At 39.3% G+C, this 17,420-nt stretch overlaps 1 protein-coding gene across 4 annotated transcripts in view; it reads right to left on the bottom strand.

Moving 5' to 3' along the window:
• The window catches only part of RBM5 (RNA binding motif protein 5), a 50,079-nt gene that overhangs the window by 30,272 nt on the left and 2,387 nt on the right, over positions 1–17,420 (bottom strand). For all 4 annotated transcript variants that reach the window (XM_053721158.1, XM_053721159.1, XM_053721160.1 and 1 more), the window contains exons 2-6: positions 10,529–10,604; positions 10,280–10,442; positions 9,453–9,623; positions 740–809; positions 94–167 (exon numbers count right to left, since the gene is read on the bottom strand). In XM_053721158.1, the coding sequence (XP_053577133.1) occupies positions 94–167; positions 740–809; positions 9,453–9,623; positions 10,280–10,442; positions 10,529–10,578 (528 nt within the window). In that variant the 5' untranslated portion in view covers positions 10,579–10,604. The remainder of the gene's footprint in view (positions 1–93; positions 168–739; positions 810–9,452; positions 9,624–10,279; positions 10,443–10,528; positions 10,605–17,420) is intronic.

Here is a 17,420-nt window from a genome sequence, read left to right as displayed (position 1 = left end):
TCCCCACTTGTTGCTCTGCTTTTCGATCTCTGTTACAGACATATGTAATGTGCCATTTCTCAGGAGTATTCTAGACTTGGCGAGTGAAGCAACCTGATTGGCTTCCATCCAGCTGGTAGCATCTTGCAAGTGATAAAACTCCACGAAGGCGAAACCGCGGCTTAAACCTAGAGACAGCATTCAGATATAGACGGGATACTAGTGTTAGTCAGTTCCTTTTACACAAAATACAGCTGCATCTCTCCAACTGATAAAGCCCATGGATCTAGCAGTGCTTTATGGCATGGCTTCCATGGGTGCAGACCTCTTGCCTGTATTATTATGGGGGGTTGCCATGAAAAGGAACCTCCAATTAGGCAAAAAATCCCCACCTCCCCCCCTATCCAGCTGAATAACAAGGCTACCATAAAAGGCACCCAACATGCTGTATACCAAGAGTGAAATCTACAAGTACATTTCACATCTGTAGTGTTCAGAAGAAAAGGGGGTGATGAAGCCAACCATGCAGCATACATTAAATTCACTACAATATTACTTACCAAACGTCCAAAATTCAATGTGCAATGTAAATATCATAAGCCCAAGCTAAAAGGTTCCTTAACCATGGCAAGTCCATTTTACATTATTTTGTGCCTGATGGTAGATGGGTATGGAAAGGGGGCTTATCCCCAAAGGAGAGCAATTTGAGAGGGGTTTAGGAAAGTGTGTGAACAACAGAGTATGCCAGAAAGAACCTCACCTGTCTTTCTCTTCATCAGCCGCACGTCAGCAGGCTGCGGACCTTCAAAAGACTCAACCAGCTCTCGAATCTGCAGGAGATGGGAGGTTAGTAAAATGACTGCAAACAATAACCGAGGTACTGTACATAAGTCAATGTCATCTAAGGCCTGATTTAAGGAATGCCATCATTTTATATATATTTTCTTAACTTGCTTAAAAAGGGACACTGAGGCAAACTTTTCATACTCATTTGACCAGGTCACTTAGTGCCATCTGTGTTTTTAGGAAAAACTAAACACTTTGCTAGTCTTTATTGGTAGCTGCAATATCAGCAGCATATGCATATAGCCACAAATCTTTAGCAATTTGTTGAAAAGTGTTGCAGCTACAAGCTGAACTTTAGCTATATTTAAAACCTCTTTACAAGAGTCTAACAGAGTTGGGAAAAAAGCCGAAACTACCTTTAGTTACAAAGGTAGTAAACTCTCTCACTCTCTGAAGTGCTACTTTACACAAGTAAAAAATTAACAGTATCACATGTCCATAGGTTGACAAATCAATTAAAAATTTAGGAGCCAGTAAGAATATTAAGGAGCCAGACAGAGGTATTTGAATATAGATTTATGGAGAATAACCCAAAAAGATAGGAGCTAGGGGTAAAATTCTAGGAGCCAATAGCTCCCTGGCTCCTGGGTTTGTCGAGCACTGCCATAGGCTACAACTCAACAACCAGGTTGCATTTATATGCATGCACAATCAATAGATTGATCATAGGCTCAAAGACCTAGCTTTATTTAAAGAAAGCATTGTCACATGATCTTGCTTGGGTAGGTTACTTCAAATCTTAAAAACGGCCAGTGGTGGCTCATTAAAGATATGCTCTCTTAACATTTAGCATTTGTGTGCCCAAAAATCATTTAACAAAAAATAATTCTAACTACAAATCATTATCCCTGCCCTCATAAGTTACTGGGAATAAAACTTTGTAAGTTGTGTTACAACTGTCTTAACCCCTTAAGGACCAGGGCTGTATTAACACTTGTGGCGTTTGTGTTTAGCTGTAATTTTCCTCTCATTAATTGATCCCATACAAAATATATATTTTGTTTTTTTCAGGACAAGAAGGGTCTTCTTTACATACCATTATTTGTATCATGTCATATAATCTACTAAAAAAAAATGCATTTTTTTTTTACTTGAAAAATCTTTTATTCATCTACAAAAGCTAATAAAAAAAAATTCTAAATAGATTCAAAATGTTGTCCTGATTGATCAATAGTGACATTGTAACACTGTCAAAAACATAATAATTGGCTGTTACTATCTGCTTGACATGCCTGTCAGATAGTAACAGCGGTATTTCGGTGGAAGCGATCTCTGATCGCTGCTCGCTTTAAGTCATGACGGTTCAGGACAGTCATCAGTCCTCAAGGGGTTAAATACGCAGACTTAACTATTTAAAAGCTGGATATTATCCAAATTAAAATTTGATCAAAAGCAAGCAATTGCAGTTTCAATGACTGACAGTTTCGGCGTTCTGTTTGCTGACACTTATTGCTCTTGGCTTTAAAAGTGAAAGCCCAATAGAGAGATAACACTAAATATATTTCATGCACATCCCTCTAATCATAGGTGCTGGCATTATGTAACATAGGTTACACTGCAGGTATCTGGAGTATTACTGCACATGTGCAAACAGGTCAGCACCGGAATGTAATGGCAGATTTCAACATGGCAGCACCCATGACTAGAGAGGTGGGGAATAACCTCAAAACTATTCTTATAAAATGTATTTAGTGTTTAATCTCCTTTTAAGTCATCAACTATCCTCTGCTCACACATTACCCTCTTGCTAGTTCAATGTTTGAAAACATTTTCTCAAATACATAGCACCAGATCCCCTTGACATACATAAAATTGTATAAACAATCGCCAAACTGAAAATTTTATAATATTGCAAAGTATAACACTACCCCCAAATGGCCACTTCATACCACCCAGCTGGCAACATGTTCTATGGAGAACTTTTAGGAGCTGCACTCCTGTTTAAAGGAACATTAAAAGGGAAAGTAAACACCTTGTAATTACAAGGCATTTAAGTTTTGTTACTGTATGGTAAACTATCAGGCACGTTTAAACAAACTAAAATTTTTACTGCAATTATCAAAAAGGTAAACTCCACCTACCGTTTGCCTTATTTGGCGAAGCCAACCTTTAATGTTTTTTTTTTTTTAGTTGGCAAACAAGGCTAACCACAGTCAATGTTAGTATTAGGTACATTGTTTAGCATTTATCTGATAAAACCACTTAGGATTAGCTTTGACAAGTGTAGGGTGCCTTTTAAGTTCTTAATTTTTTTTTTTTTTAAATTCTTACCTGATAAATGTATTTCTTTAACACGATGAGTCCACGGATCATCTAATTACTATTGGCAATATCACTCGTGCCCAGAAAAGAGCACCACAGCAAAGCTGTTAAATATCACCTCCCTTCCCTCCAACCCCAGTCATTCGACCAAAGCAAAGGAGAGAAAGGAAGCAACAAGGCGCAGGTGTCTGAAGTTTATAACATACCAACAAACCCTGTCCAAAAAGAACAGGGTGGGCCGTGGACTTATTGTGTCAAGAAATAAATAAATTTATCAGGTAAGCATAAATTTTGTTTTCTTTCTAATGACACAGTGAGTCCACGGATCATCTAATTACTATTGGGAATCAATACCCAAGCTAGAGTACACAGATAAGAGAGGGACAAGACAGGGAACCTAAACGGAAGGCACCACCACTGCTTGAAGAACCTTTCTCCCAAAAGAGGCCTCAGCCAAGGCAAAAGTGTCAAATATATAGAATTTTGAAAAAGTGTGGAGAGAACCAAGTTGCAGCCTTGCAAATCTGTTCCACAGAAGCTTCATTTTTGAATGCCCAGGAAGAGGAAACAGCCCTCATAGAATGAGTCGTAACTCTCTCAGGAGGCTGATGTCCTGCAGTCTAATAGGCAAAGCGAATAATACTCTTCAGCCACAAAGAAAGAAGTAGCCGTAGCTTTCTGCCCCTTTCGTTTCCCAGAGAAAACCACAGAGAGGAGAAGACTGACTAAAATCCTTAGTCGCCTGTAAATAAAATTTTAATGCACGCACCACGTCCAGATTGTGCAGAAGCCATTCCTTCTGAGAAGGATTAGGACACAAGGAACGAACAACAATCTCCCGATTAATGTTCCAATCTGAAACTACTTTAGGGAGATACCCTAACTTAGTACATAAAACTACCTTATCCGAATGAAAAATAAGGTAAGGAGACTCATACTGTAAAGCCGAGAGCTCTGACACTCTACGAGCAGAGGAAATAGCAACAAAACACAAAAAAAACTTTCCAAGATAACAACTTAATATCTAAGGAATGCATGGGCTCAAACGAAGCCCCCTGAAGAACCAAGACTCCAAGGAGGAGTAACTGGTTTGAACACAGGCCTGACAAAAAGATTGCACGTCTGGGACGTGCGCCAGACGTTTATGTAACAAAATAGACAAGGCAGATATTTTACCCTTTAGGGAACTTGCCGATAAACCCTTTTCCAAACCTTCTTGGAGAAAGGACAGAATTCTAGGAATCCTAACTCCAAGAGTAGCCCTCGGATTTACACCAAAACAGATATTTACACCATATCCTGTGGTAAATTTTTCTAGTCACAGGTTTACGAGCCTGAATCATGGTCTCAATGAACGATTGCGAAAATCCACGCTTGGCTTGGATAAAATTAAGCGTTCAATCTCCAAGCAGTCTGCTTCAGAGAAACTAGATTTGGATGAAGGAAGGGTCCTTGAAGTAGAAGGTCCTCTCAACGGAAGTCTCCAAGGTGGAAGAGATGACATGTCCACCAGGTCTGCATACCAAATCCTGCAAGGCCACATCGGTGTAAGGAGGATCACCGACGCCCTCTCCTGCTTAATTCGAGCAATGACCCGAGTTAGAAGAGCAAATGGAGGAAATAGGTATGCAAGACTGAAATTCCATGGTACCGCCAAGGCGTTTATCAGTACAGCCTGAGGGTCCCTTGACCCGTACTTCGGAAGCTTGGCATTCTGCCGAGATGCCATGAGATCCAATTCCGGCTGACCCCATTTGAGAATCAGGCAGGAAAACACTACCTGATTGAGTTCCCACTCCCCCGGGTGAAAAGTCTGTCTGCTCAGGAAGTCCGCCTCCCAGTTGTCCACTCCTGGGATGTGGATCGACGACAGACAGCAATTGTGGGTCTCCGCCCACTGAATTATCTTGGCTACCTCTGTTATGGCCAAGGAACTCCGAGTTACCCTCCTGATGGTTGATGTAAGCCACAGAAAAATAAGTTGCCCGACTGGAACCTGATGAACCGAGCTTAACTGAGGCCAGAAGAGCATTGAAGATTGCTCTCAGCTCCAGAATGTTTATCGGTAGAACAGACTCCAAGTCCATGTTCCCTGAGCCTTTAGAGAGCCCCAGAGTGCTCCCCATCCCAGAAGGCTGGCGTTGGTTGTCACAATCACCCAGGTGGGTCTGCGGAAGTTCCCTGAGAGAGATGGTCCTGAAACAACCACCAAAGAATAGAATTCCTTGTCTCCCAATCCAGATGTAATCGTGGAGACAGGTCTGCATAATCTCTGTTCCACTGCCTGAGCATGCATAACTGCAGAGGTCTGAGGTAGAAACAGGATGATGTCCATGGCTGCAACCATCAGAACGATTACCTCCATACATTGAGCCACCGACGGCCGAGGAGAGGACTGAAGTGCTAGACAAGAATCGAAAATCTTTAATTTCCCGACTTCTGTCAGAAATATCTTCATTGATAAGGAATCTATTATCGTTCCCAAGAAAACTACCCTTGTAGCTGGAACTAAGGAACTCTTTTCAGAGTTCACCTTCCATCTGTGAGAACGCAGGAAGGATAACATTTCCGTGTGGGATTTTGCCTTTTGAAAGGATGGTGCATGAACTACAATGTTGTCAAGATAAGGCGTCACTGCAATGTCCCGCAACCGGAGCACCATCAACAGTGATTCCAGAACCTTTGAAAAAATTCTGGGAGCTGTGGCGAGGCCGAATAGAAGAGCCACAAACTGGAAGTCTTTGTCTAGAAAAGCAAACCTCAGAAACTTGTGATGGTCTTTGTGGATGGGAACATGCAGAAACGCATCCTTTAAATCTACTGTTGTCATAAATTGACCCTCTTTAACCAAGGGAAGAATGGAACGAATAGTTTCCATCTTGAAGGACGGTACTGAGGAACTTGTTTAGGCTTTTGAGATCTAGAATTGGTCTGAAAGTTCCCTCTTTTTTTGGGAACCACGAACAGATTGGAGTAAAATCCCAGACCCTGCTCCTGTCTGTCTTGGGACAGGAACTATCACTTCTAGGTCGGAAAGGTCTTGAACACAGTGTAAGAACGCCTCTCTTTTTGTCTGGTCTACAGATAAGCTTGAGAGAAGAAACCTGGCCCTGGGATGAAAGTTTTTTTTAACTCTAGTTTGTATCCCTGGGACACGATGTCCACCGCCCAGGGATCCTGAACATCCCAAACCCAAGCCTGAGTGAAGAAAGAAAGTCTGCCCCCCACAAGATCCGGCCCCGGATCGGGGGCAGACCCTTCATGCTGTTTGAGTCAATAGCAGGCTTCTTGGATTGTTTTCCTTTTAAGACTGGTTAGGCCTCCAGGAAGGCTTAGACTGTTCCTGCTTAGAAGAAGGAGAGGGGGGCTTATTTTTTAAATTTCGAAAGGAGCGAAAATTGTTCTGATGTCCCTTCTGCTTATTTCTCTTGTCCTGAGGGAGGAAATGACCCTTTCCTCCCTGTAATGTCAGAAATTATTTCCGCCAATCCCGGCCCAAACCCTTGTAGGAAAAAGCCAAAAGCTTAGACTTGGATGACAGATCCGCGCAGACCAAGATTTTAACCATACGGCTCTGCAGGCCAGCACAGCAAAACCAGAAATCTTAGCTCCCAGTTTAATAACCTGTAGGGAAGCATCCGTAATAAAGGAATTGGCCAACTTAAGGGCTTTGACCCTATCCTGGATCTCTTCAAGGGAAGTGTCTGTCTGAATAGAATCAAACCAGTATGCCGTCGCACTAGTGACGGTAGCAATGCACACTGCAGGTTGCCATTGTAAACCCTGGTGTACATACATCTTGAGTAATCCTAATTTTTTGTCCATAGGATCCTTAAAAGAACTATCCTCTATGGGAATTTGGTCCTCTTAGCCAGAGTGGAAATTGCCCCTTCCACCTTGTGTACTCTGGTACAGGAAAAACCTCCACCATGGAAGGTACATCAAAGTATTTGTTTAGCTTACTGGATTTCTTAGGATTGACAACGACCATGGTGTCGCTGTCGTCCAGTGTAGCTAAACCCTCCTTAACAGACGGAGGTGTTCTAGCATAAACCTGAAGGATACAACTTCAGTATCAGCAGAAGGAATTACACTGCGAGTTTTCAACCTCAGATGCTACCCAAGTATCCTCCTCCTCAGGCTTCTGGGAGGGGGCATTCGAAATAGCAACAACTGCGTCAGTAATCTCACTTACTTTACTGATAGTTTACTTTTCCTCTTGCGCTTTCCATGCAGCATGGAAAAGCAGACAATGCATCAGAAACCGCAGAGGACATGAGGGAAGCGATGTCTTGCAACATAACTCCAGGTGGAGTAAGAGGAAACGCAGGGCACTGGAAGAGTGGACAATAAATTTTGGGACATATGAGGAGAAAGCTGCGGCATATCTTGAACATTGTCAGAAGACTCCTGAACAGCATCCGCCCTAGACAATGTTGGCTCAGAAAAAAAAAAGTCTATCCCTCTAATGTAAAGTTCTCTCAATACATGAGCAACAAAAAGGGGATTGGTGGTTCAACATTAGCATCAAAACATAAAAAACATGTAACATCTTGCAGGTCCTCTTGGTCCATCTTTATTCACAACCAAACTGAATAGATAACTGATATTTTATTAAGAAAATACATCAAAAAAATTGTTACTGTTCCTTTAAATTTTTAAAAATAAACTGCTTTATTATTCGGCAAAAAATAAAGTAACATAAGGAAAAATTAAATACTCCTAACACCTTTACACCTCAGCTTAACTTTGCTGAGGTGCTTACCTGCCTGACAAACACCGGAGTGTATACACCGTTAGCTGATTCGGACTCAACCTCTATTTCTCAAATGGAGTCCGTACTGCTGCCAAAATCTGCGACGAAGCTTTCCTTGTCACGGAACACAGAAAGTATGAGGGAGAAGTGCGCAGCAAAATTTGGCGCTTCCATTAACCCCGCTCATCGTGGGCGTTACAAGAAAAAACTTCTCTCTGCGAAAAGTATAGTAATGCCGTTGTATAATTACTAGAGTGAAAAACACCTCTGAGCCTGCTCCTTGTCCCCAGTTGGGGTTAAATGAATTTTGGAGTGCGTCTGAGAAAGCTAAAAAAAGGTCCCTCAGTCTTAGTTCGCCTATTGGATAAATTAAATTAATTGTGTATTTTTGCTGTATAATTAATCAATTATATACAGAATGATTAATGAATCTATTATATACAGCAAAAATACACAATTAACTTAATTTAATTAATTTATCCAATAGGCGAACTAAGACTGAGGGACTTTTTTTTGCTTTCTCAGGCGCACTCCAAAATTCATTTAACCCCAATTTCTCTAAACTATCCTTAGTTTATGGTGGTTATTACGGAGGTAAACCACCTTTTTTGAGTGTTTTTTTTGCCTATAAATCTATAACACCATCCACTGGAGTATACTTGATAGTTTATCTTGCAGGAGAGCAACTATATCCGTTTCCTTGTCCCCAGTGCCTGCTATCACTGCCCTTAATAAAATATTCTCCAAGTCATAGAACTTTTCTTTTTGTCCCTTAATTTAATTTGAAGTGCCATCTTTTATTCTGAATAACGTTCCCAGAAAATAAAAAGTCAGCACTTACCTTATAAATCTGCCTGGCAGCAAGGCAGCTCACTAGGTTTGAGAGGCAAAATCCCTCACATGGACATGTGGAAAAAAAAATGCAAAGACTGAATAATCTTACTCAGGTTTTAGAAATAGGGCAGCATTAGTATATGGGAGGCGCAGTGACGATTATACCCCACAAGTTCCCATTGCTCGAAAGCCACCACTGCTCTACTGAAGAGACTGATATGGAGTATGGCTACACCCTAGGACAAAGGAGCACAATCTTGCACTACTTAAAAAAATAAAACCTTGCTTGAGGAATCTTCATTCTAACACCTAACTTTATCACTTCCTTGCTCTAACGTAGGCAAAGAGAATGACTGGGGTTGGAGGGAAGGGAGGTGATATTTAACAGCTTTACTGTGGTGCTCTTTGCCGCCTCCTGCCGGGCAGGAGTGATATTCCCAATAGTAATTAGATGATCAGTGGCCTCATTGTGTCATTAGAAATAAATACTCCATAATAAGTGTATTACTTAATGAAACTAAATATTTTATATAAAAATCATGTGACAGCCATCACTAATCAGACTGATATACATATAAACTGGACTTCACTGCACAATTTTGATAATGAATGAAAATAAATTAGGTCTCCTAAAAACAGCATGCTTTATCTGAATCATGAAATTTTAACTTTAGTGTATTTATAAGGCGTTACAAATGACATAAGAAAAAAAAACAAAAAAAACTGATCACTTATGACTGAGGAAAAAGTTTAAGCAAAGTTTCTCTGAACTCACATCGTTCTCACTGAAGTTGATGGGGAGCCCTCTTAGCATGATTGTCTTGCTTTCCTTTTCATCAACGTAATAATCATGCCGATAATCATGGTCCATGTAGTCACTATCAGAATGGTAGCCATCTTCTGAACGGTCACTGTTTCGCCTCTCACGGCCTCTACTTCTGTCACGCTGTGTTGAAATAAGCACATGGGAGACAACTGTTGCATTACCTCATATTTGGTAAGATATCACACAATCATAAAGAATAAAAAAAAAAATATATCTTGCTGAATATTTTAATTGATTGAGAGCATTAGTGTTTTTAAATAGTCCAGTTTCTATTAAAGGGACATAAAACAAGTTGGTACAAAATAATATAATATGTACTTTAATTACTTTACCTGCAAATTTATACTGCAGTGCCTCGCCATTAACCCTTTCTTTTTAGTTTCTGAATTGTAAAGTTTTAACTCCCCCCACACAATTCCTTTTATGGCTGTACTTATATCTTTTGTTGTTTTGGTAAAATGCAGAAGTGAATAAGGATTATATGACGGAGCATGCCTAGAAGCTGTGAACTCAGTTGAAATACAATGTCTGTGTCTAAACACCGATAAGAGGGGTGGACTTAGTGGCTCCAGACAGCATAGCTATGTAACTAATTTTGCTTATTTTTGAAAATTATTTTAAAATACTTGCATGCAATTTTTAAACTATTTTTTTTTATGCAAATTATTTTAAAATTAATTAGCACCGTTAGGATATGCACAGATCTCAACCTGTTTTAAGGCACTTTAAAATAGTAATTGCATAGCTGTAAATTAAAGCGACAAGAGCGTACATACTTCTGGGCTATCATAGTCTCTGTAATCATCGTAACGGTCCTCGCGTTCTTCACGGTATCTCCTATAATCAGATTCTCTACGACGGCTCCTGTAGTCTCTATCATCTCGGTCATCTCTGTCAAACCCAGAACCATATCTTCCACTACGTTCACTGCGACTAACCCTGCAGAAGGACAGGACAGGTTAGGTTACCTGTTAACAGGAGAGCATTTCTAAAGCAAACATTAGGAAGTTGGATGAAAAGCTTACCTCTTGTCAGAGCCCATGGCACCCCTTTTTTGTTTCTTATAGGGAAACATGACGGTCAAGTGAATGGCCAATCAGCCTAAAAGAAAAGCAAACAATAAACCTTACAAAATACTTACAGCTTTTTTATCGTATGGAGTCCAAAATAAACTTACATTATCTATGCCACTAGCAGCATTTACTGTGTAGCAAACAAACCTCAGACACAACGAAGCACAGAATTAAAAAAGAACATTAAACGCTAATTGCCGCTATTAGATATTTTAACATGTTCACTTGTTTAATTTTGAAATATTTTTTTTAAAAGCCAGGTTCTTATACACAAGACATTTCAATATATTAGTTTATTCTGGGGTAAAAAATCAAAATGGCTGTAGGGCATATCACTGTCCCAAGAGATTGCAGTGCTTCGTGAGGAATTTTTACTTTACTTTTTTTCCCCCATGGAAAATGTTTAAATGACTATAAATCAAATTACATTGCAGTTGCACTTAATCTGAATTTTAAATGAACAGATTTTTCTGACAAATTTCAAAATTTGTCGCCCCTTGTATCATGTGATGGCCATCAGCCAATAACAGGCTCATATGTATCCACTGAACTCTCACATGCCCAGTAGGAGATGGTGCCTCAGAAACTATGCATATAAAACGATAAACAATTTAATAATGGAAGTAAACTGGAAAGTCTCTTAAAACTGTTTTCCCCATCTGAATTACGAAAATTTTATTTGGAATTTAGTGTCCCTTTAGTGCTCTATTATGCAATCGTCAGAATTTCAGTTTAACATTGCATTATGGTAAAGCTTATGTTTTTCCTTGAAAAAGCTGCCAAGAGGGAAAAACGTACATCGGAGACGCGATTACGTCACAAGGAGGGGTTGTATATTCGAAGCAGAACACAGGGACACAGTTATGATACATTTGTAGCCGGTACTAATACGGCACATTGTAAAACAATTTGATCCCATACAATAGGTGTCTGTTGGAAAATATACTCCACCCCGAGTGACTTAATTATGATAATTGCTTTTAATACATGCAATCGTTTGTATCAAATAAATCTTTGATGAAGCAAGCTGCAGCTATCTGTTTTTTAATTGTTATAAATATAGGTTCTTATTTGTAAGATCATATTATAATTGTAATATATGTGTACTTAAAGGGACAGTAAAGTTATAATTAGACATTCATGATTTAGACAAAGCATACCATTTTGAACAACTTTCCAATTTACTTCTATTTAGCTTCATTATCTTGTTTTCCTTTGCTGAAAGGTTTATCCATTTGTGGATCAAGTCACAATACTCCGGTGAAAGTAAGACATGTCACCTTATATTGTGGATCCGTTTGTGCTTCTGATTGGAATCTCCTTTATCAGCATTCCTGTTCATCACCTTGGAAGGTTTCATTCTTAGACTTTCCTTTTTAAACGACTTTCCGTAATATTGTTATTAATCTGACATTGCTCCCTTTGCAATTGGAATGGTTTGTATCATGTTAGATACCACGCTATGTTCCAATAGTCATGACATATGCCTATGTATCTACATCTGTATCTTTACATTGTTGCAAACGTTTGCATTAGTTTTATATTGTAACTTTCTACCATATTTGTTTATTCATTTTTTATTGTAACTATTTACCATATTTGTCTATTATCTATTAAATTTTTACATATATATTTTTTACTTTTGGTCAACATTTGATATATTTGTTTTGTTGGTCTGATAATCAAGTTCCAATATTTGATATCCACTATTTTTCACTTATTTTATACACAAGGATTTATTTTTATACACTATTGCATTCTATTAAGATTTTTTTCCCCACACATCCCTTTTTACCTAGCATAGCTATTTTTTATTCACTTAATTTATCTTATATCAGACATTAACCCTGCCATCACAGTTGCCTTTTTAGCCATTAAGTTGGCACATGGCATTATTGTCTCTTGTTCTAAAGAGACGATTTTCTCAATCTGCTGCCTCAACAAAACAAAAGAGAATGAAGCGAATTTGATAATACAATTGACTGACCGTATGTACATAATGCCATCCTTCAAAATCTAGTGTGCTTTGAGCATGACAATAACACATTGAGTGGAATGGTAATGCTTGGCATTTTTTTTTTATATATATTTTATTTGCTGCACGGTTGCCATTCAACTACCGCGCTAGCAGATTTAACAGGGTGGAGTGTGGGTGCAAAGTCAGCGAAACCAGGAGAGTGTGTGAGAGGTGCAGAACTTTGTAGCTACAGATCATTGCTGGGCAGATTCTCTACGGTCCTGGCATTTATGTCTAGTTAGAGTGCGCTGTCCTGTGGCCAATTAGCTCCTGCCAGTACGGAGATCATCCAAAGACGCTACTCCTGTGCGGACACAGAACTGCCTATCCAGCTCCCAGCTTGGGCAGTGTACTAAGCTTGCTCCTACTCATAACGCTCACGTATGGGAGGAAGTTCAGTGTAATTTTGAGCACTCAAATAAAGCACAGGCTTGAGCCCTCCTGCATTGGACTATCTTCAATATCAATCCCAAGGATATTTTAGGGGCTTCAAACCAGGGCTTAATTTAGAGGCGCCAGAAACATTAAATTTTGAAGGTATCCATGAAATGTCTAATAAAACTGTTAGATTACATCTGATGTGAACAAGTGCTCAAAAACACTCATTTAACCCACTAAAATTCAGTAATATAAAAAGACTGCAAAGTAGATTAAAATACTAAGGATCTGTTGAAATGAAAATCCCTTCAATCACTTAATCTGCAATGCGGCTCAGCAAAATAAATCAGAATGTATCTGAACATATTACAGAGAGGTAGTATATACTCTTTGAACTAGAAGAATTAAAGGAACAGTAGATTTGTATAAACAAATGCATGATAAAAAAGACAATACAATAGCACTTAGTCTGAACTTATAATTAGCCGCAGAATTTTATTCTGACAAATTTTAAAGTTATGTCTATTTCCACCCACTGTATCATGTGTTAGCCATCAGCCAATCACAAATGCATATACGTATATTCTGTGAATTCTTGCACATGCTCAGTAGGAGCTGGTGACTCAAAATATAAACATTAGAAGACTGTGCACATTTTGTTAATAGAAGTAAATTGGAAAGCTGTTTAAAATTGCTGCTCTGAATCATGATTGTAATGAACTACCCAAATATAGTACAATTAAAAAATCTCTCATGGTATGAAATAGTTTTAATAAAAACAAAACTGATGGTATTAAAGTGTCAGTAAACCTAAAAAATAATGTTATATAATTCTGCACATAGTGCAGAATTATATAACATTATTTTAGTGCTATTGTTATAAAAGCTTTTTTTCCCCTTTCAATTTTTTAAAAATATGCCGCTTTTACAGACCCGCTCTCTGCTGAGCGGGTCTGTTTTTTTTACTCAGCGCATCGGGCCAGCTGTATAGTCACAGCCTGGCCCGACCGCACCATAGCATTAAGTGCAGCTCGCTCCAGCAGGAGCGAGCTAAGTGCAGAATTATATAACATTTTTTAGGTTTACTGTCCCTTTAATGTCAAACATAAAAATAAAGAGAAATACTCAAGTGAGAAAGAACATTAGCTAGAAAAAGTTCAGTGCTTGTTCACAAGGTCAGTGCCACTCAGGGTGCAGTCTCTTTTAGCACACTATGGGCTCAATCAATCAAAGCCCCTACGGCTGAATACATGGAGGTCCAGGGGAGGTATCACCCTAGTTGATGTTGGTTGTATCAGTCCAAAGTTAAGTTGATTTATTAAAAACGAATTAGCTCAAAAGTTTTATTATACAATGTCCTTTTTTATTTCTCTGTATTGAATATGGAGCTGCGTCTCCAAGACCTCTAATTTTTCCTTTTATAATTTGCTAAATAAAACTAATTTTCAACAAAAAAAGCCCCTACGGCTGCAAGTTTACACAAGAACCTGCCCACCGTATTTAACAACCTCTTCACCACCCCTAAGGTGGCGAAATTCAATCTCCACGGTTTAGTCCAACCAAGGAGATTGACAGCTCCTACCCGCATGTGATTGGCTGTGCACGGGCAGGGTTGCACGCAAGGGCAAAACAGCGCTCGTGTGCAATGGTAAATTCCTCCGGGGAAATTTGCCCCGCCAGATATACGCGCCTCAGCTTTGATAAAATCGACCCCTATGCCTTTCACAGAGAAAAAAAATCCTGTAGCATATCACTTTACATGTACGTGTGTGTGTGTGTGTGCAGACCACTAAAAAGAATCAGGCAAAAAATTAATAAATCCAACATATATATACAATCACAAAACAGATATAGACTGCACAAAGTATACAAAAAACAGTGAAGATAACATTTACGTACAAAAATATTGTCTACCAAACTAGCTAGCAAATATGTTTTGCCAAGGACTCCGTCCCTTTTGTTAATAGTACTGCCCGGGTGCTTTCCCCAATAACTTCAATACAATCAGGTCAATTAGATAAGGGCACTCACAGGTCTAAAATATGTCACTTTATTTTCACAGCATAAAAAATCCAATTGTGCATATACTCACACCAAATTATACAAATTAGGTGGTGGAAATCAGAAAAATGCAGTGATGGGAATTGTCAGATGCAGTGGAAGTACTCAATTACTAGGAGAAAACCAAGAATGCCACAAGCGTGTTTAGATTCTCTAAATCAAAATCTGAAATTAGCATATGGAAAAAAAAAAAAAAAAATGTGAAAGCCCAGTCTAACACACGGGGCAGCAGGTCGACAAAGTTTTGGGTTACACGTCCCTTTAAGAAGCTTCTCAAGGTAGCTAAGTTGAATATCATCAAAACCGTGTGAGTCAGATGTACAATTCAAGAAACCATGGCCCCAATGAGTCGTCAAGCTCTGCAATAAGGAATGCCAAGTATGTTATGGCTGTTTAACCCCTTAATGACCGGACCATTTTTCAATTTTCTTACCCTTAATGACAATGGCTATTTTTACATTTCTGCGGTGTTTGTGTTTAGCTGTAATTTCCCTCTTACTCATTTACTGTACCCACACATATTATATACAGTTTTTCTCGCCATTAAATGGACTTTCTAAGGATACCATTATTTTCATCATATCTTATAATTTCCTATAAAAAAAATATAAAATATGAGGAAAAAATTGAAAAAAAAAAAACACACTTTTTCTAACTTTGACCCCCAAAATCTGTTACACATCTACAATCACCAAAAAACACCTATGCTAAATAGTTTCTAAATTTTGTCCTGAGTTTAGAAACACCCAATGTTTACATGCTCTTTACTTTTTTGCAAGTTATAGGGCCATAAATACAAGTAGCACTTTGCTATTTCCAAACAACTTTTTTTCAAAATTAGCGCTAGTTACATTGGAACCCTGATATCTGTCAGGAATACCTGAATATCCCTTGACATGTATATTTTTTTTTAGAAGACAACCCAAAGTATTGATCTATGCCCATTTTGGTATATTTCATGCCACCATTTCACCGCCAAATGTCATCAAATAAAAAAAAAAAAGTTCACTTTTTCACAAATTTTGTCACAAACTTTAGGTTTCCCACTGAAATTATTTACAAACAGCTTCTGCAATTATGGCACAAATGGTTGTAAATGCTTCTTTGGGATCCCCTTTGTTCAGAAATAGACTTATATGGCTTTGGCATTGCTTTTTGGTAATTAGAAGGCCACTAAATGCTGCTGCGCACCACACGTAAATTATGCCCAGCAGTGAAGGGGTTAATTAGGTAGGTTGTAGGGAGCTTGCAGGGTTAATTTTAGCTTTAGGGTAGAGATCAGCCTCCCACCTGACACATCCCACCCCCTGATCCCTCCCAAACAGTTCTCTTCCCTCCCCCACCCCACAATTGTCCGCGCCATCTTAAGTACTGGCAGAAAGTCTGCCAGTACTAAATAAAAGGAGTTTTTCTTTTTTTTAATAAAAAAAAATAAAATGTTTTAGCTGTGATGGACCCCTGCCTTAGCCCCAACCTCCATGATCCCCCCCCCCAGCTCTCTAACCCTCTCCCCTACCTAATTGCCGCCATCTTGGGTACTGGCAGCTGTCTGCCAGTACCCAATTTGCCCCAAAAACAAGTGGGTTTTTTTATCTTTTTTGCAATTTTTTAATGTTTTCTGTAGTGTAGCAGCCCCTCACAATACCCCAACCCCCTCCCAGATCCTTATATATTTATTTTTTTTAATTCTTTTTTCCCCCCTCTTCCCTGCTCATTGGTGTCAGTGGCCAGCTAATCGCGCGCGCGCCCCCCGCACGCTCCCGGCGTGCACATTGCACTTACAGGAACCGGATGCCGGGTAGCGATGGGCCGCCCACCCGCCTCCCTGTTATGCTCCCACCCACCAACGAACCGGCACCATCGCTACCGGTGCAGAGAGGGCCACAGAGTGGCTCTCTCTGCATCGGAGTCTTCTGAAAAGGTATTGCAGGATGCCTCCATATGGAGGCATCACTGCAATACCCTGAGAGCTGCTGGAAGAGATTGCGATCGCTTCCAGCACTCTCTTAGACAACTGACGTACCAGGTACATCTATTGTCATTAACTGGTTGTTAATGCATGACGTACCTGGTACGTCAGTTGTCATTAAGGGGTTAAAACAATGGCTAAGAACGTAAAATTACAGCAGACAGAAATAAGGATTGCTTATGAACTGTACTAGAAATCCAGTAATCTTTGTTCAAAGTATACAAATAAACATTAAGGAATATAGAAGAATGCAACAAAACTCAGAATTTGCAATGCAATCATATATGTACAAGTAGCCACATGTACAGTAGCGCATTCTCAGATTAAACAACATTTTGCTCCTTGGCAAAAACCGCTTTGTTCCACGTTCCCTAAAAGTCAAATCTGTAAAGCAAGGTTTTTAAAATGCAGCAATTTAT

Source organism: Bombina bombina, chromosome 7, assembly GCF_027579735.1.
Source record: "Bombina bombina isolate aBomBom1 chromosome 7, aBomBom1.pri, whole genome shotgun sequence".
Taxonomy (NCBI): domain Eukaryota; kingdom Metazoa; phylum Chordata; class Amphibia; order Anura; family Bombinatoridae; genus Bombina; species Bombina bombina.
This window is presented reverse-complemented; position numbering and strand designations above follow the sequence as displayed.